General features: G+C 38.3%; 1 protein-coding gene across 1 annotated transcript; it reads left to right on the forward strand.

Moving 5' to 3' along the window:
• Positions 1 to 7888: 7888 nt before the first annotated feature.
• TRHR (thyrotropin releasing hormone receptor) lies at positions 7889 to 20041 on the forward strand (the record flags this gene model as incomplete). Its single annotated transcript, XM_084281692.1, has 2 exons — positions 7889 to 8704; positions 19634 to 20041. Exons 1-2 carry the CDS (start codon positions 7904 to 7906, stop codon positions 20039 to 20041), a joined length of 1209 nt encoding a protein of 402 aa, XP_084137818.1. The 5' UTR covers positions 7889 to 7903.
• Positions 20042 to 20540: the final 499 nt, after the last annotated feature.

The raw sequence follows: 20540 nt of genomic DNA on the forward strand, positions 1-20540 counted from the left end.
TCAGACTTGTAACCTCTCATTTTTCTTTAGTGATGTTCTCTCTGTCACTTTTTTATCATTGAGTTTCTCACTCGGCTCCCTTGGTGTTTTTCTCTAAGACTTTTTGATGCACCGCTGAAAGCACAAAATCAAGAAGAACCCCTTAGAAGTTTTTCTCTGTTTGCTTCCAAAGTTACAAGTGTTTCTTTTGTATTTTTCCTTGTTGGAATTTTTGGTGTTGAATGCACGTGTCTTTAGTTTCTGTTTTGTCTTTTCTCCCCTTTTGCTTTAAATGTGGGTGAAAGTTTAAAATCACATTGTAGTTACTCATTGATGGTTTGTATGAGTATATATCTGGGGACAGGTTGTCAGTTATCCTGCCCTGAATCCTGATCCTCAGGTACATGAGTACACAGAATGAAAAGTGGAACTTAATTTTACAAGTGGGCAAGACATTACTCAAAACAATTATTGTGATAAATTTACTTGGGTTTTAAGAAGATAATCCAACTACACCATACATATATACAGACTTGACTGATTCCTGAAGGAACAATTAAAATCAGAATAGTAGCTGCTTGTCTATATAATGATGAGCTCTGAGCTCAAGTTCTGTTGAGTTAAAATTTCTTTGATGGCTACTAACCTCATCTCAGTTTTTAACAGAAGAAAAGAGCGCCCAAAGAGTATGAAAATGCTTTATCTACCATGTTTGACACATGCGCATTTTAGACAGTGTAAGTCATGTCTTGTTCTTAGTGTGGCTTATTATCTTCCAATTAATCCCTTCAATAAATTGCTTCACACTGAAAATGTCATCTCCTCATAAAGATGTTTGCTGTGACAGCTGTGCAAAGCATTTATTAAAATGTAGTGTGACACAATGTTTCCAATGTAAAAATAGAAAAATCCAAACCAGTATGGAACTTTCATGCTTTCTTTATGCATCCTACAAGTAAAGAGAATGATCATCTGTACATGAAATGTCTGGAATCATATTTTACTTGCAGAAATATCCTTTCATTTTGGAGGTCAATATTGTTTTGTGGTGTGAATGCCAAATGTGCAGAGCTCATTTAGTAGTGTCGTAAACCTTTTTATCAATGTTCAGTATGCTGACCCTGTGCAGCTAATAGCTCACACCTGGCAAATTTGAGTATATTAGTGAAATTTTAAGCATCCTCTTTAATCTAAAATAGGAATAAATGACCATTGGTGTGTCCAGCACTTATTTTCATGCAAAGCATAACTGAACACGTTTGTAGAACATTTATCACATCTTTAATTTTTTCCTAGTGAAAAATTATGATCTATACAGTGCTCAGTATATTATAGATATTAAAAGGAAATATTTTGTGTTACATTTTAAGTTATAGTCCTTTATGTAATTGGTGTATTCTTTTTTTTTTTCTTTTCACTGTCATAAAATGGCAGTTTCGCTGTTTCTAGAGAACTTGTCATTGGAAATCACAATATCATTTTGATACCTATTGTCTCTTTCTTTGCAGAAAAGAAGCCTCTGTTTCTTTCCCACTTTATGAAATGGGAAAATAAAGAGTTTCAGATTCTTACACTGCTCAAATAAACATAGCCTTATTAAAATCAACTAATGGATTATCTCTCCATCATCTTTAAATTTGCTCCTAGAGCAAAGCGGCCAGAATTCAAGTAAAAATCACAAGAATTTTTATTGTTTTTGAGTCTTCTTTCTTAGACAGCAAGAATTATTTTAATAGCCTTACTCTTGCAAGAGGTTTGGACTGGAAAAGGTAGATAAACAAATATGATGTACAAGAAACAATTATCCCTGATTATAAAATTCATTTGTAATTTGCATTCAACCTCACTGCACTCAGATCATTGTAGGAAAGTCAGAAAAACATTAATCCATTAAGATAATGATGAGTTTGTAACCATACCACAATTCTTTGGCTGCTCTTCAACTGCTGTGGCTTATATCTGTGCCACTGCAGTCCAGGTGCCCATCCCACCATCCACTGGCAGAGCAGATTGCTCCATAGAGTCCCAGTGCTTCTTGTCAGAGCCTCTCTAATCCTCTGATTTTGAATGTTTTTCAGCTTGTTAGGAAAGGGAATGAATTTCTCAAGACTGAAATTCACAGCACAGATAACCTCAGTTTGTAGAGCACATGCATGTAATTTTCCAAGGTTGTCAGAATGCTGGCATTTCTCCTTGCTTTGAGCAGTAAGGCACAAATATGATGACTGGACTTTTCACCAGATACCAGAGGCCTTTTTCTAGTTACTGGAGTACTGGGAGCAGTACTGTCTTTGCCACTGTTCACCTGAGGACCTTCCAAATCCCTTTGGAAGTCCAAGTGTCTGGATCACACTCTCCTTTAGGAGTGCACAAGGAAGGAGGAAAATGAACACAGATGCCCAGGGTTTACAGTGGTGGAATCAGAGGGCAACAGGGCTAGAACAGGTCTTATCAAGACATCCAGCCCTTCATAGTAGTCCTAGGCAGAATCAGCCATGTCTATGACAGATGGCATTTACTTACTCCAGTTCTGAAGACTCTTGCTTCCTCAGGCAGTCAATTCAAAAACCTCGCAGTCCTACTGGTAAAAGGATTTACCAACCTGAATCTTCCCTGTTGCTGTTTCAGATGATTATTTCCACAGTGGACTTGGAAAACACATTATTCGTTTTTGTTTTACAGCCACAATCTTCTCTTCTGTGGAACAGATGACTGAGATTTGTTCATTATTTTCTCATAGGTCTTGCTGTCAGAAATCTTTCTTCTATCTCTTCTCTGAGTTGTATCCACATCTCAGAAGGTGCCTCCCAGAACTGAACACAGTCCATTGAGGGATGAGTTCATCACGTCAGATATGCTTGCCCACTCTGGGATGAAAACCTGATTTCACAACAGCTTCTCATTAGTCCTTTGTGCTGATGGATGTATGGGGTGAGAGCAGATGAACTGCTTCTACAGAACTGTTCTCTTGCCAGTTTTTCCACACTGAGTTTGAGTACCTGCTTGTTTCTGCTGATATTTACCACTATGTGTTTGTCTCTATTGAACTGTACCCCCTCTTTCTTCAGATTACTTTTCTGTGATCACTTTGACTTAGCTTATAGTCTCTTAAAAAGTGAAATTCCAGTGAATGCAGATAATTCAAAAAATCAAAAACTTCATGAAAAGGCTTCCTCACCCCTTCTGTTGTATGGCCTCTCTGCATTTATTCTGGTAAGGTTCCCCCTGCTTCATCAGGCCCTTGTAACAGTTTCTCTCCATCTGAGCTGATAGAAATTAGTGAAGAAAAGAGCAGACCTCTTTAAGTCCTTCAGTCTGCTTTGCTCCATGATCCCAGATCTGTACCAGCAGGTCACGGTATACAGTGACCTTGTAGCCAGGCAATAGATAAATTGAAATTTCCATGTGAGCCAACTGAGTGCTTACACCCATGTTTCTTACTTTTTGTGACAAGAGCAATTTAGAACAATTACGTTCTTAAATATATATATATTACTAGCCATGAGATTACAATCAAGACCAGTCCAATATGAACATTAAAATAAAACAAAGATACTCAAAACTCACCATTGAAACAAGATTTGCACTCTCCTGCAGATATGCAGGTTAAAATCCCCCAAATCAAGCGGAATTTCTGAGGTGCAGATAGGAAACCTCAAGTCATCGTAAGTCCTAAATCACTTGGGCATTTCTGGAAAACCATCCAGGATTTTAGCAGTGCTTCAGTAGAGGTGTTTTTTGGTGACAGTCGGCAAAAAGAATCATTACAAAGATGGATTACTAGTGGTGAGCAATGAGACTTATCCTGAAGAAAATGTGCTTGTTTCACACAAAATCTTCACTCATAAAAGGGTTTTTCCAGACATGGATTTGTCCCTCCAGCCAAACATTATAACACAGGCTCACTGTGTTAGCACAAAAGTGCAGCTGTGTGGTGCAGCAGATGTAGGAGAATACATTCTACTTGATCACAGTTACTTAAACATTTAGCCACGTCAAGTGCAAATCCAAAACACGTTTAGAGCTGATCATACCAGTAGCTAGATACCAACTTTAAAAAGCCAGCCTTTTGATAGCTCTGGAGTTAGAACATGGGCGGTAGCTTATGTTCTCTACAAACTGCAGACCTAGAAACATTTGCACAGCAGTGAGCACTTGACAGTCCCTCAGAGGTGCACGCAGAGTGAAGAATCCAAGTTACAATGCTTTATGAACTCGGAATACAGACAGGTAATAGGGTATGAAATTGCCATTTTTGCCTTGTCGTTTTTCAGAACAGAAAAGGCCAGCTGGGGAAGTGATCTTAGAGAAACAGAATTAAGAGTAATTTATAGCTAGTGGGAGAAAGTGTTTATAGTGATTCACTGTTCCATCTCAGTGTGTGCTTAATGTTACGAGACAGTTTGTTACAGCTTTGTTGTTCCCCAGGTGAGCATAAACACATTTTAATTGAGACAAATGGGGAAAAAATTGTACAAGAATGCTGTTAGCTAAGCACTGTACAGCACAGGGTGTATTGACACAATGCTTCTCTTCTCCCTCCTACCCAAAGGGTTGTAACAACAGAAACTTAATAGCAAGAGTCAGCACATTTCAGGGGCTTGTTTTTCTGCCTGTTGCTCGGACTTGCTAATGGCATCTGTGCTCATTTGTACATGTAGTGTCACTTGATGCCTGGACCAACAGGTATGTGTATAAAACAGAGTAGCACACGTTTTAAAAGTTTCACAGAGATCTCTGGTCCATATGCTCTCAAAATTTCTCTGGCACAGCTGCTGGGCTTGCATGTATTAATGTTGAATTGTTTTGAAACTAGCTGGTGTATTTTGAAGGCTGCAGTATTACACCCACCAACACTGCTGCCAGCAGAATTCACATAGCATTAAGTGAAGAAAAAGCCGATCTTTTACTGTTTTCCAGATTCAGCTTGTGATTTCTGACTGATGTTTGTGTTACAATGATTTGAATGTATCAGACAATGCACATCACATGGTGTTTGAGTCAAGTCCATGACACCAAATGCTTTAATTACATAGAACATAAATTTACACAGTCTTGAAATTATTTCTGCAATGACTGCAGATTTTACATGAACAATATAAGTCAGGGAATTATTACATGGAAAGAAAAGGGAAGTGCTCCATAGATGATGTTGATCAATACTATCAAAATCCTCTGCACACCTCCTGCAGATATACACACCGTTGCACCATTGCACCATAAGCTAAGCCATCTATTTCCCATATCCTACAGTCAGCCATACAGTAACAGCTCTGTACTTTTTTTCATTACCAGAATACAATACTTGGCAAAGAGCCATGGAAAGTAAACTGCTGGCTGAGAAAAGAGGGTCTCTCCCATCTCTGATATAAACCAGTAGCAGAAGCAGAAGACTAGCCAGGCTGGCATGAGATAACACAATTCTTGCACATCTTCCAGACTTCTCATAGTCTCCTCCATGTCATGTGGGCTTTTAAATATACTCCAACTTTTCTGCATCTCCTTTACTCTGCCATTACTGCTGGAACTGCAAAAGCTTACATGCTCCCAGACACACTTCTGCAACCTCAGCTCAGACCTGCCTACAAGAGCTAGCAGAATAGATGGAAACATGATGAACAAAACTTTACAGTGGGACAGTGTGGCAGAAAAATATCAGTCACCACTGAAAGAGAAATCAGCTGGTGGAGGTGCTGAAAATGTTGGATTCAGCTGAAGTCAATGGGGGATAAGGGGTTAGTTCATTTTCCTGCTTTGAACTCTGGTCCAGCGCCTTGCTGAGTTTGATCCCTGCTGGGTCCCTGCTTGCTGCCACTAAATATCTGCTAGTTCACTCCTCAGCTCCCCCTGGTGTGCTTTAATGCTATGTGGTTTAGCCTACACGCTTTACAGCCACATAACTTTATAAACATAGATTGCTTGGTAATGGGGAATATCCTCAGTCTGAAGGGTAAAATGTTGTGGAATGGGAAAGGGTGTGGGGAGGAACCCTGTTTCTGTCTCCCAGGTGTTACAATAGCACTGGCCTTCTTTCAGCTGTGTCCAGAATAAGGGGACCTGCAGAGTGTAAGGAGCAGAATCACTGGTAAGATCCATGATGATTCTGTAGACAAAACACTGGTCAAGTAACCAGTAGCCTGGATTTTCCCATAGATGCCACCCATGAATCTGGTTCTCTCCCCCCATTTCTTCATCTGTTAAAAGGAAGAATGATACTCACTTTATCTGAATTCTACAGAGGAAAAAATCTGATCAAAATACAAGTAAGAAATGGTCAAAAAAGTGTCTGGAAAGCTTAACCAAGTGGTGTCAAACTTCTGAAATGGTTTGAGTCTCATTTCCTACTCCAGTTCAAATGATATCCTCTTTTTGTCACAACATGCTGTTTCAGTCTATTTAAAATCCTAGTTCTGCAAACATTACATCATGTGCTAATCCTTTTCTCTTAATACTAAAATCTGTTTTGAAATCCAAGTTGCCTATCTCCAGTTGTGCAATATTTTGTTATTTGAACCCTTCCTGAGCAAAGAGCACAAAGAGCAAAAACAATTGCCCTGAATGAAAAAAAAAAAAAAAAAAAAAAAAAAAAAAAAAAGAAAAACTTTAAGGCAGATTTAATCTTCAATCTGTTAACACAATAGTATAAGCAGAAACAATGGGTTGAAGCACTGTGATGGGGAGTCGACAAGGGGGCTCTTGCACAGACCACTGGAGAAGGGTTTGCTATTGCAAATGCCTGGAGGCATTCAGATTTGCAGCAGGTTGGACAGAAAAGCTCTACATCCATTTCCAGTTGTAGTTTGGCTACTGAACACTGCTCCAGCATGCATTGATTTTTCATACATGCATCTGAAAGCATTATTTCTGCCTTTTTTTTATTATTATTTTTCTGTGTTTTTACACAATTTGACTGAGAAAGGAGGAGTTCATTCAAGGAGAGGAGAATCTTCATTGAGAAAACAGTGGTGGATTAATAAACTTGAGGGGGGTGGGGACTGATCTCATTAAGAAGCAATTTGTGCTCTGAGAGTTTTATTGTTGCTGTGCTACAATCCAGAGAAGAGCTGAAAGGGCTCAGAAGTGACGACAATATCAATAGAGGTTTCATAGAGAATTGCCTGTAAAGTAAAGTACAGTACGGTACAGTAAAGTAAAGTAAAGTAAAAGTAAATTAATTTTTCCTGCTGCTTTCAAAAGCTGTGATATATTTCTGCCAGCTCTGAAGGGCTGACAGCTCCCTGCAAAGCTGGAGGGAAGTGTAAATTACCTGCACTTCCACAAGCACACGGGGGAAATCAGAGTTTTAGAAATCAGTGTTTTTTATTGCCAGTCAATCTCCCCTTTGTTTGCCAGAGTGGATCAATATGATCGATATGTGAGCTAGCCATCTGAGAGCACAGAGGAAAAGCAGCGTGAAGCAGAAAACCTGGGAGCTTTACAAATCATTCTCTCTTTACCTCCCGCTGTTGTCTCCACCCTCGCTATGTTGTGACTCCTCCTGGAAAGCAGTGATGCTGAAATCTGCCAGGGGTGGATCAGCTCAGTCCCGTGCAGTGCTTCTGCCAGCTGGCAGTGCAGAAAAGCTCTGCTTTCCCTGCCTCCTCATCCCCCTCTGCAGGGTGGAAACCTCCACATGCTGTGTTTTCATGAAAGCCTCAGACCAGCTATGAGAGCACAGCTTTCTAACCTGTGTGTGAGCTGGAGTCTGGGAAGGATTCACCTGTCTGGTAACTGAATTTACAAAGGCTCAAAGTCCAGGTGCTTTCAGGTGAGTGGAGGACAGGACAGCAATGGGACTGTGACTACATGGAGAATGTGCCCTGGGGCTACAGCTCATCCACGCTCTGCTCCACTTCCCCCATTTCAGGGTACCATGGAGAACATGTGCTGAGATCAAGTGCCGGGCAGGAGCAGCAGTGGGCTAATGAAGATGGAGAATGACACAGGGGATGAGCAGAACCACACTGGGCTGCCGCTGTCAAGCCAGGAGATCATTACAGCTGAATACCAAGTGGTTACCATTCTCTTGGTCCTCCTCATTTGTGGACTGGGCATCGTGGGCAACATCATGGTGGTTTTGGTGGTCCTCAGAACCAAACACATGAGAACTCCCACTAACTGCTACCTGGTGAGTCTGGCTGTGGCAGATCTCATGGTGCTTGTGGCTGCAGGACTGCCCAATATCACAGAAAGTCTGTACAGATCCTGGGTATATGGCTACGTGGGGTGTCTCTGCATCACTTATCTCCAGTACCTAGGGATCAATGCTTCTTCTTTTTCCATCACTGCTTTCACTGTTGAGAGATACATAGCTATCTGCCACCCAATCAAAGCTCAGTTCCTATGCACTTTTTCAAGAGCCAAAAAGATCATTATTTTTGTCTGGGCTTTCACCTCCATATACTGTATGCTGTGGTTTTTCCTGCTAGACCTCAATACAGTAGTCTACAAAGACACTACTGTTGTGTCTTGTGGCTACAAGGTGTCCAGGAGCTATTACTCTCCTATCTACATGATGGACTTTGGTATATTTTATGTTTTGCCAATGGTATTGGCAACTGTCCTCTATGGTCTGATTGCTAGAATACTGTTCCTGAACCCCATCCCTTCGGACCCAAAAGAACACTCTAAAGCATGGAGGAATGACGTGGCTCACCAAAACAAGCCTGTGAATTCCAAGACGACTAACAGGAGTTTCAATAGCACTATTGCTTCTAGAAAGCAGGTAGGAACATCAGTTTGGAATGGCTTTCTGAAACCTAAAACAACTTCTTTTAGAGCTCACTAGTCTAAATATGTGGGAGTAAAACATATTCTCTCTTTTGCTATGTTGTCAAGCTGAAATTTATATTCTGATATTTATATACATACGTATAAATGTGTATTTTTCTTGCCTGTTCATTATTACTTACTGCTAGGACTAGAAAACAATTTGTATTTTATTTCCTGTACTAAAAAAAAAAAAAAAAAAATCAGGAAGTGTCAAAAAAAAATAAAATATCAAATATATAAAGTGACTCTTAAGTTACTTTTGAGATTTGAGAAGAAGGAACTAGTCTGGCAGTTTAGGAGACTTGAGTTTAATCCTAGTTCAGGCATTGTGTGGCTCTGGAAACGTAGCCGAGTTCTTACTTTTCCTGTCTCTAATGCCCCTGCAAAAAGCCTACTCAAACAAGTCTGTGTATAAAAATGCCTTGTAAATACTAAGCATCTGTTCTGTTCATTCTCAGAAAGTTTTCTGGGTTTTTGTTTGTTTGTTTTTTTCTGATGGCTCAAAACTGAGGCATAGGTTTGACTAGTTTCTTTGCATATCATTAAATATATGTGTGCGTACGTAGCTAAAATATAGTTAGTAGAATGATTTATGGCTATTTGCAATGAAGCTTACTACCTCACACTCACACAGCACTCAGCACAGTTGGGTCCAGTACCGACAAATTCAGGAGCATCACTTTGTGGACAGGTCTCAGGCACAGGCTCCAGCTGTGTCCTGAAGCTTGATGTGGGCATGAAGGAGCGTGGCTCTGCACTGAGCAGCCTGGCTCAAACCCCTTGGCAGCTGCTGCAATGATCTGTACAGGGGCCACTTCATCAGGCAAGATGCTTCTACCTCCTGCACTGTACAATTCCCTCGGGAAGCAAAGTTGAACTGTGCACCTTTTCAAACAAGCTGAGTGCACACCCAGCTGATAAGTTGAGTTTTATGTTCTTATTATTTTACAACAGTTGCTAATGTTTTATGAGATAGATGGTTTCCCAGTATTGGAACCATGCCTTGAAATGCACAATTGAAACACATGGGCTAGGTTATAATTAATTATGTCTCCAATTATAGTTAATATTCAGATTAGAAGTCTAATTTTGTTTTCCTTTATCCATTAATTAGTAGGAGAAAAAGATAATACACTTTTAAAGTTCTTAATATCATTTCAGCATGCATACTTGGTAACTTATGCTTAGCATCATTTGAAAAGCACACAAGTTTTTTAAATTAAGCTTTTCAGACAGTGGATGCTGTTATATTACAAAATCAGGAAGTGACGATTATAGTGTAATGCCTTTTCTTTTTGTCTCTTATGAAGACAACAAGATGTTTTCTAAAATCCTAAATAGCCTGGTGGATTAGACTTGCATCATTATGAGTAAAGCTGGCATTTTTGCATGGTACAATCTAGGAAGCAAAGCAAGGATAGTGAGGCAGTTTTAGTAACATTTGTATAATAGCAGCTTACAAAATATATCCCGTAATGTAAAATGGAAAAACACAAGTCCATATTCAAATAATCTAAAATCTCAAAAACTACTAAGACATGAAATAAGAAGAAAGACATGTAGAGCTGACAGTCAGTATATGACTTCTGCCCTCCTGTGAAGTTGTATAAGTGCCTTCTTCTAGGGTGATAGAGTTGCATATGATATCCATCCTGTGATCTGGAGAGAAAGTGGCTGAAAATGTGGTGTACAGGAACATTTCAACACAACATAATCAGCCCATGATCCAGTGGTGGGTTGGCTCCAGACGGCAGCCAAGCCCCAACCCAGCTGCTCAGTTACTCCCCCTGCAGAAAAAAAAAAAAAAGGGGGGGGGGAGAAAATGGAAAGAACAGGAGTGAGAGTCCTCATGGGTTGGGATAAAGACAGGGAGAGCACTTACCAGTTGTGGGCAGAAAAGACCATACTTGGGAAAAGTTAACTTAATCTACTGCCAGTTTATGTCCCTTTGTTATAACCCCAAGTTACACTCAGTCCCTCAGTGGTGCCCTGGCATGAGGCCACTGGAGCCAGATGGAACTGGCTGGAACTGGCTGGAGCCAGCTGGAGCTGGCTAGAACCAGCTAAAGCCACCTGTGTCTGTAATGGGGCAGCCCTGGCCTCTCCTCACAAAGATCCCTGCAGTCCCTGACCTGCACCTGGGCATGGATACCAACTGCAGCTCCATTGCATTGTTACAATTAATTATTATCAGTAACCAGCTATGAGATTGCCTTTGTATGATATAGAATGATGGGAGGTTAGATAGGTGTCCTCAGCCTTCGTGCAGGCTTAAGCCAATGATTTTCATAACCATTTTTGATAATGATTAATCCAATATAGCAGTAGATGAATTAATTTACCTACTTAGTCTGGTGTGGGTTGCTTAACTAACATGGATTTAGATTGACCTGGACTGCCAGGTCATATCACTTTATCTAATTTTCTTCTTGTTACCTCATCTATGTTTTGAAAATCTTCCTTTGTTAAAAATGGTCAAAAATTGCTATGTAGCTGTAAAAGAAAAGGCTTTATCCCCTACCTTGTCATACAGTAGATGCATTTCAGTTGAAGAGGACTTCCTAAAGCTGTTTCAAACTCATGGCAGAAATAGATCTTGTCATCCTGTTGTTTTTTAGACATTTTTTAACTTATATTATTGTGTTAGCATTTAGCGTGTACTGTCAACTTTGTGTTTTGATGTCAGCTTCCAAAAATTAATGTCAAGCTTCTATATACATTCAATACTTTTTACTGTGAGTCATACAGATATGTAATTTCATTTGTTTTCTTCAAAAAAAATGGTAGTCCATCACTTAGGTTTCTGGTATGAGTGTTAGCTCAAAGTTAGAAGCTGACTAATTAAAAATGTGAGGAGTAACTTGGAAATCACCCTAAATTCCACACCCAGGATGCTTCTTCACACTTGACACCAAAGGAAAATAACAGGGCAAGAGAGGAACAACCCTTGTGTGGGATCTAGAATAGCTGCACGCTCAAGGAGCAAATACAGAGTAAAATAATTTTCACACAACTGTGGATGACAGCTACCTGGGCTGAAGCTGGGGGGTTGTATGGAAGATCAACAATGAGGTAAACAGGAATGAGGGAGGCGGCTACTGCAGAAGGATGGATGGACCATGCTCAGTATTGTTAGAACAAATATTTCCAATTTCTAATGTAACCAGACACAATGCAACAAATGAAGGGGAAAAAAAGAGGTCAGGTGGTCAGGAACTTTGTTTTATATTATTCTATGATTTAGAAAGAAGTCCAGAAATTTATTTTAGAATGGTGAGTCAAGCCTATTTTAACATATTTTTCCTCAGAGATCTCTAGGGATGAGCTCAGAATGAATGAGCTCAGACTATCTACATCTATATCTACAATGAATGAAAATCAGCTCTTCCAGGTAAAAAGTGATAATGTGCTTACTCATTCCATTCCCTGCTTGCACCATCTCACCCACATGATTTAAAAGTCACTGAACTATATGAGTTCAAGGAAATACTTAATTCATTTGAATGTTTGAAAAGCTGACAAAAACAAAATATATTCACTAATTGATCAATACACTCATATCAATAGCTACTGAAGGACAAAGTCTCCAAAGTACTACTCAGGGTCCCCTGAAGAGTTGTTCACTCAAAACACTTCAAGACAAAACTTAACAGGGAAGACAAACAAAAAACATGTATTAAAAATCAGTCCTTTAAATAAAAAAATCAAAAGGGAGGGAAAGGCACAAAATACGTATTTTTCTCATAAAATACCTCTAGTTCCAATACATTTTTTTCTTTCACAAAACAGCATACATTACTGCTGATATTGAACAAAAACCTAAATTGGGAGTTATTTATTTAAACTGCAGCTGAAGTTCTGCCAGGGAAAGAAGCACCAACAAATACTTATAGAACATGTCAAACTCTATTCTTGTATCCACTTGTGAAGAGCTAAATCAACCCTATTTGTGCATTATTTATCCTTTTTTTACAGAACTGTACAGGATAGCAGGATTTGATAAACCAATTTAAAAAGTTTTCAAAAATAAAACGACTCTTATTTGATAGCGAGGCATTCCTTCTTACATTGGAGTCCATTTCCAATTGACTTTGTATTTTCCATCAGCCTTTCTGTGTCCCAGAAGGAGCAGTTCATTCTACCTCTTCTTTGTCAGAAGCTAAATACTCCGCTCCTTATGGAAAACAATGAGTCATTTATCACCATTGCAGAGCTTTTGCAGCCACTACAAGTCAGTAGGCAACACCTGACTGTATCCTGAGGGAAGATCTCTGCCAGAAAAAGGTGCAGCATTGATATGTTCAATTTTCAGAGGGGAATTAGTACGTGCTTAGTGCTACATGGCATCAAATATTGTTAAGCTTGTTTTTAGTACTGAAATATGCAGGTAAAACTTCAAGAATGTGATTAGTTTGTTACTTAAAGAAACATCTTATGACTGTGTTGAGCGGGGTTTAAGCTGTGCTCTGCAAAGGAAATAACCTTGCTAGACTGAAATTCATATAGAGTTGAATATTGGGTCCTTATGTGGGAAAGCATTGGACTGCCAATAGAGGAGTTTCAGTGATGAAGAAACAGTGACGTAATGTTTTCTGCAACAGAAAAATAGGAGAAAATGAAAAGGTGACTGAGAGTAAGGTGAGACCTCTCTGACCAAAAAAGAAACTACATAGAATATTTTTGCTGAGTGATTTTCACAATCTGAACCTGAGAAAACAGGATGAAATAGTCCTGGTGTACATATTTCCTCAAGTTAAACAGGAAAGCAAATTTTTCAAACATTTTTCACTTAAGCTCACTTCACAGTAGCTGAAACTTCAAAGCGTAGCAGAGGAAAGATCAATATGATTAGAAGATGATATCTTGACAAAGAGTTATCTCTTAAGGCGAGATAGTTCAAAGTCCCTTTTACTTTACTGAGAACCAAAGAAGGGGCTTCATTGCAAATTCAATGTTAAGATTTATTTAACAGCTATATGATCATGTGGACAGATGATCACAAGTCTCAGGAAAGTGAATTGAAGTTCATTCCTAGTCACTCACTAGAAAATACAGACTATGAATTTGGGGGGTGTCCAATTAAACATATAATTCAAATGTGTAAAGTAGCCTGGTCCTCCTGAAGCACTGTGAAAATGTAATGCCATAAGACTAAGGTAAGCACTGCCTTTAGTGGCAACAAAGATTAAAGGTGGATATTTCAAGTAATTTTATAAGCAATTGGCAGTATAACATCCTGGTCTATTTCATCGGTAAGCAATTCTTCACTGATTTCAAACGACCAATATTTTAATGGCATTATTCTTTAAGCTGTTTCATAGTCTCTAACAAGGTCCCACAGCCTGTAGATATAGGCACAACTTCTCAATAGTCCAGAGGAAAAAAAAAAAAAAAAAAAAAAAGGTTAAGATTTCACCACAACAACCAACATAAACCTGCCCAAGAAAGAAACATTCCTACCTCTGCTTCCTGTTAGCTATGTACTTCATAAGAGGCTTCTACAGACTTTTCCTTTAGACTTTGAGAAGTCTTATTTCTCAAAAAGCAAAGGAGCTGGAGCAATTTTTAGTGTAGTTTTTCCTTTAATAGTCTTTAAAATGCCATGAAGCAACTGCAAAGGCAACAGCAATAGTTAAATCTCTGATTTTTCAGGTATGCATATGATGGCTTCAGCCTACCAATTTGTGTCTTTGTTATTCCGAAATAGCCTGTTATTGGTACTTACAAACCATACATATTGTTAAATCTTCCAGAAAACTCATTCACAGAGTGTATCCTAATCAAAATGAGTAACAATTGAGGAATCTTATTAACTGCAGTCACAGGCATTGATAGCATGTAAATAGTAATGTGTGTGCCTAAATTCAATCTGGAAAATACACAAGTGCCTGTACCTAGGGTTTGACCATATAGTCCATTACTGAAAATTGCAGAGAAACTAAATTCAATATAGTCAGCTCATTGCCTTTATCAAGAAGTTCATATTCAACTTATATTTATATTCACACACCTATTATGGCTTCATCTTTACACATGCCTGAAATTCAAGATAGTAATAGTTTAATCTTTAATCATAGCCATCCTTTTCATAATCTTTGCACCAGCGTAAAAAGTAGCCCTGATTAACTCATTCCAACGGGCAGGTGGAATAAACAGGTCTTGCAGTATAACACACGCACGACACCAAATCCAGGTGTTGTAGGAGCTGAATGTTTACAGCAGCCTCACTGAGTTCATGCTCCATTGTAAGTGTCTCCCATGGCATGTGTTTGAGAGCATTCTCAAGTCTGCATTCTGGAAAGACATCAAAATATCAGCAAGAATGAAAGTTTCCCTGTAAATGCATATGAGAGAAGATAGATGAGCTACTGAGATATATTTGTACTTGTAAATGTGTTTTTTGATATGGCTCTGAATAAATTATGAGTGTTGTGGAGCAGAAGACAAAAAAAGCCAAACTTTTTCGGTTTATTTATTTAAAAACAATTATGCACATGGCTGTAAGTGTCAAAATAAACACTTTTTTTTTTTTTTCCATGCACAGCACTACCACAATTTCAATAACTTTAAGCATCCTTTGTTTGCAGAAATAAAAGATAATGGTCCTTATTTGGACTTCAGAAGGTTTAGCAGCTTATTTTAAAGTTGCCATTTAGGAAAATGAATTCAGAAAAAAAAAAAAAAAAAATCTTTAAGGAAAAGCTGAAGGACAACTCCAGTTTCCCTCCTCTAAAATTCAGTGCCACTGTACATTCTATTCATTCCGTTCACAAGCCTTTTATTAAAAAGATGAGAGATAAAGAAAAATTTTATTTCATGAATAGAAAATGTGTTATTCAAAGTATATCAGAGAAGATTTCTCAAGTAAACTGCTTTTCTAGCAGCTAAACAACCATACATTATTTGGCTGATTTGGCTCCATGATTGATTAAAAACTGTGTATTATCCTCCAGTGAAACTCCTATCTATTTGGATGTACTATATGATGAACTTCTCTCTAGAAAAAACTTCTCTGTTCACTCACAGCAGAGCAGGCATGGATTCCAGCTAGCAGTGAAAGATAAAGTTTTGTATGGCTACATGAAACCTCAATCATATCACTTAGTTTCACTTGCAGTTTTATTATATCAAAACTTTACATTAATTTATTTAATCCTTTTCTTCACTGTGCAACTTCCAATTCTTATTTTGGATTACAAAACCACAGACTGGCATATAAAATCTCTGCATTGCAGTGAGCACCACCAAGCATGAGAAAGGGATATCAATGAACACAGCCAAGTACAAGAACAGGAGATACTATTGCATGCTTTTAAAATACCAGTGATTATATTGCACAGTGACTTAGTAAGTACAACTATGACTTTTACCTACCAATGTAAGAAAGGCTAACAGTCAAAGGAGAAGGAAGCAACTACCAAACAGCGGATACCATTGTAATGAAAATGTCTTCTAGAAGCACTCCCTTAGAATGACAAGGTTTTAGAACAGGAAGGAAAGGAGGAAAAAAAAATAATTCAGAATTAAAATATTGGGGATCTGATTAAATAAATAAATAAATAAATAAAGCATTTTAAAAGTTTTTTTTTGTTGGTTTTTTTTTTGTTGTTTGTTTGTTTTCAAAACATTATCAGAAACAATAGATTAGATTTGAAGAGTGGTTGCATGCAGCCAGGAGCATATTCAATCTCAAACACTTTGCTATCATCCAAAGTAGACTTGAAATTTGGACTAAAATTGATTTGTCTCAAAGCTTTTTAATTGTGTTTTCAATTTCCTCAACTGAGAATAATTTGTACTCTGAGTATAGAATATGCAGTGCATACTGCAAAGAGCAATCAGTGAACGTTTGTCTTCACCTGAGTAATTAGTGGGCACGTTAGTGTTCTGCAGACTGATCTAAAGGCCTTTACCTCTGCTTTCAGAGAGTTTTGATGTATGGTTAGATAGAATAGGTATTAAAAAGAATGTTCTTTAAAAATTTACCCCCTTTATGTTAATGTCCCACTCCACTGACAAAATAATTAGCCCCTCCAAAAAGAACATTTAGTTATGTTTCATATGAAGTGATTTGAAAAATGTTATGACAAGACAATGTCTTCTCTGGCATAAAGCTTGACAGTGCCAAGCTACCTTGGCTCTTTTAAAGACACTCAAACCTGTAGACTGAATCAATCTCAGCTCAGGGCACTTTCTGCTGTGGCTATGATATTTTTAATCTGGTAATAAGAACCAGTTCTAAAATATTGTAAAGTCAGTAAGCTGAGTACAGACTAGTGATGTTAGATAGAAGAAAAATGGATGTAAAGTCACAAGTACAAATAAAGTTAGCTAACAGTTTGTACAGTACATACGTGAAGCACAAAGACCTATATGGTCTTTCTGCCATACAGGACTTGAAGGGTAACAGCCTTTTTTCCATTGAGGTACTGTATCATTTACATGACTTAAAATTTTATGAGTGAATATCTTTCTGTTTCCTGATAATAACTATGATCAATTTGCTTCTAGTACAACCTGGGATCGAAACTGACAGCTGCGTCATTGTAAATGATTCTCTGAGCAATTGTTCTTTAAAGATATACTCAGAAGAAATTTAAATTGCCACTGATCAGTGGGCATTGTAACAAAGTCCCCTGCTGAGCTTCTGGTAGCAAAGCATCCTGATGCCTGTGTAGACATTACCCACACTTCTTCTGAATGCCAGAGCTGTTGCAACACATCTGTTAATTGGACTCACTCCCATTGTTAATCCAAGCTCTACAAAGGGTTACTTTCTTCCTTTATAATCATTCCATGATGAATGATTATTCTCAGTTGAATGGATTTGCTCAGTTTCGAGCTGCACGCTGGGGCCAAACTGAAGGAAGGAAAGGAAGGAGATAAGGAGTCCCCAGTCTTTGTGAGCCAGAGCAGGTCAGCACTGAATAACCTCGCTCCTTGCAGCCCTGCTCAAAGTACTATTCCTTCTAGAAATGAGTCAGAGATAAGGAAAAATCATCTTTTAGCTACTTGAGACATTCACATTTGTGATTTGCTCTGTTCCGGTGATGGCTTTTGCACAGCAAACAAGAAAAGCTACGCAGAAGTCATGAAAAGATGTATTGGTCAAGTGAGAAAACAGGGAGATAAAATTCCTCAGTCTGATTTTTGGCTCCTACTGAACACTGATGTAGAGGTGTGAAGTGGGGGTGAAGGGAGGAGAACTGTAGAATCAAGCTGTAATTTTTGAATATGTGCATTTAAAGATAGATAGATACATATGTAGAGTAAGTTGTCTCTTCATCCCATTCTGTATTGTAACAAAAAACAACAAAATTGGTAATATTAGTATGTGTCTTTATAGATAGAAAAAAAAACAATCATACTTTAGATAATGAGATTGTATGTTTTCTATATAATGAACTATCTGATCAGAAAATAAAATATATAGTATAACTTCAAACAAAAGAACCATAACTAAACCTAACATCTCTATGTAGGTGATTTTAGTGGAGTTATCTGTCTCCCATGGGCATCAGTTGAAACTCATCACTAATTGAACTACATCTATTGGTTCTACAAGCAATGACATTATAACCCATACAGCCAGCATGTATTCTGTGGCTAAAGAGGTTGCTACTTCATTGAAGTATAACTTCAGGTACCCAAGGTAGAATAAAGTATAATATGACTGAAGCAAAGGTAAAAAGAAGTTCTTCAAGCTACTCTGTCAATAGATAGCAACATTTTTATGTCAAGAAGAAAGGCAAATAGTAACATATATATTATTATAATAATAAAAAAGACACAAGTAGCAGCTATAGCTCACCAAACTCAGTGCCACTGCTCTCCAGTTCTTGCTCACATAGTTAACCAAATCATCTCCTGACCTATGTAGGGCCATTCCACTGTATTATCCCAGTGTGTTTCCCATGTAGTCACATTTCACTGTGCTTTCTACCTTGTTTATTAACACTTTTCAAGCTTTCTTAATGTAGGGACTAGAGATTACAATATACTATATATGTTAGGATTACAACCACTATATATACAGTATATACCAAGTAGTATCTAAAAAGAACCATAACTAAATCTCTATGTAAGTGATACAGTAAATTGTTTACAACAGAAAGACATTTTTTGTTTTTGTTTTTGTTTCTTTTTTTTTAAATAATTTTTAAATTATTTCTTATTCCCTTCATTTCAGATATCCTGGGTATTCCCAAGAGTTGTTTTTTTTTTTTTTTTCTTTTTTCAAGACAAATTTACAAAACAGATAAAATCTCTTATAGTAAAGCTTTATTGTAATCCTTTATATTTCCATTTGTGTAACTATAAACTATAACTGACATTTCAGACTAAAAAACAAATAATGAAGATCTAATTAAATATTAGGATTTATGGTCTAGGAATAAATCTAGTTCCTTAAATAATAATAATAATAATAATAATAATAATAATAATAATAACAACAATAAACAACTTTTGGCTTTGGGAAACCTTTTTAAGGTAGTTGTTGAAGTGGGCAATATAAATAGGCTTCAGGTTCAATTCATTTACAGTCCCTATTAGTTTAATGGATATCTAAAGTGATTAAAAAAGAGGGGATGGGGGGATCCCTTTTTTCCACCTAAAACACCTTTGTCCAGTCTGAGGAGCTGCAAAGTCTACAAAGAGTCATTTAACAAAAACTGGGAGAAATCTGAAGCCAGGCTTATTGTTGTTGTTCTTCTTCTTACTACATAAGAACTTTCTGAATCAAAGATGGATCTGAAATTCACAGTTGAAAAGCCTGTCAGTAGTTTTGGTTTGCCATAGAGATGTAGAAACATACATGTTTTTTCCAAGCTGTGAGTACTAACTTTCTGCCCACCTCATGTCTCTCTCTGTTTCCCCCCAGGTCACCAAGATGCTGGCTGTGGTGGTCGTCCTATTTGCATTTCTTTGGATGCCCTACCGAACACTGGTGGTTGTCAACTCCTTTCTTTCCAGCCCCTTCCAAGAAAACTGGTTCCTGCTATTTTGCAGAATCTGTATTTATTTAAATAGTGCCATCAATCCTGTAATTTACAATCTCATGTCCCAGAAATTCAGAGCAGCCTTCAGGAAACTCTGCAACTGCCAGCAGAAGCGGGAAAAAAAACCTGCCAGTTACAGTGTGGCCCTAAATTATAACGTCATCAAAGAGTCTGATCACTTCAGCACTGAGCTAGAAGATATTACTGTCACCAATACCTATCTGTCCTCTGCAAAAACATCCATCGGCGACACGTGTTTGTCATCTGGGCTAACAGATAATGCCTTTTGATATTTGGTGAGTCTTCCTCATGAAGCAGATTGTGTTGATGTGCAGTAGGTGGTGCTGGGATAGCTTTCATGTGGGGCAGAGCAGTGAAGGCCTAGCAGGGTAAGGTTGGTGGTGATAAATGATGCACCACAAAATGGGGCAGTGTCACTGTACTGTGAGGAGGGACAGCTGCTTGCGTCTGGAAATTGGTGCTCAGGTTGACTTGCACTGAGCATGATAAGACCAGGAGGATCTGGGTCACGGGGAACAATGAGAAGAAATGTGTAGGTTGAGCCTTACTCCCTGAGAAGCAGAGGGCAGTGGTGGGGCACCAGTGAGTGGTACTCAGGCATAGTGCCCCATGTATTGTGTCTGGCAGAAGGGTGGACTTTCGTGTCTGAGCTCAGCGATTCCTCCTGGGCCATGCTCTGACTGCCTGCAGGAGAGTAATGGGGCATTTTATCGTATGTCACCCCCTCCAGGTTGGGGGCAATTAACCCAGCGCCACCATGGAGCTAGC

This window comes from Netta rufina, assembly GCF_964035555.1.
Source record: "Netta rufina genome assembly, chromosome: 2".
NCBI classification, from domain to species: domain Eukaryota; kingdom Metazoa; phylum Chordata; class Aves; order Anseriformes; family Anatidae; genus Netta; species Netta rufina.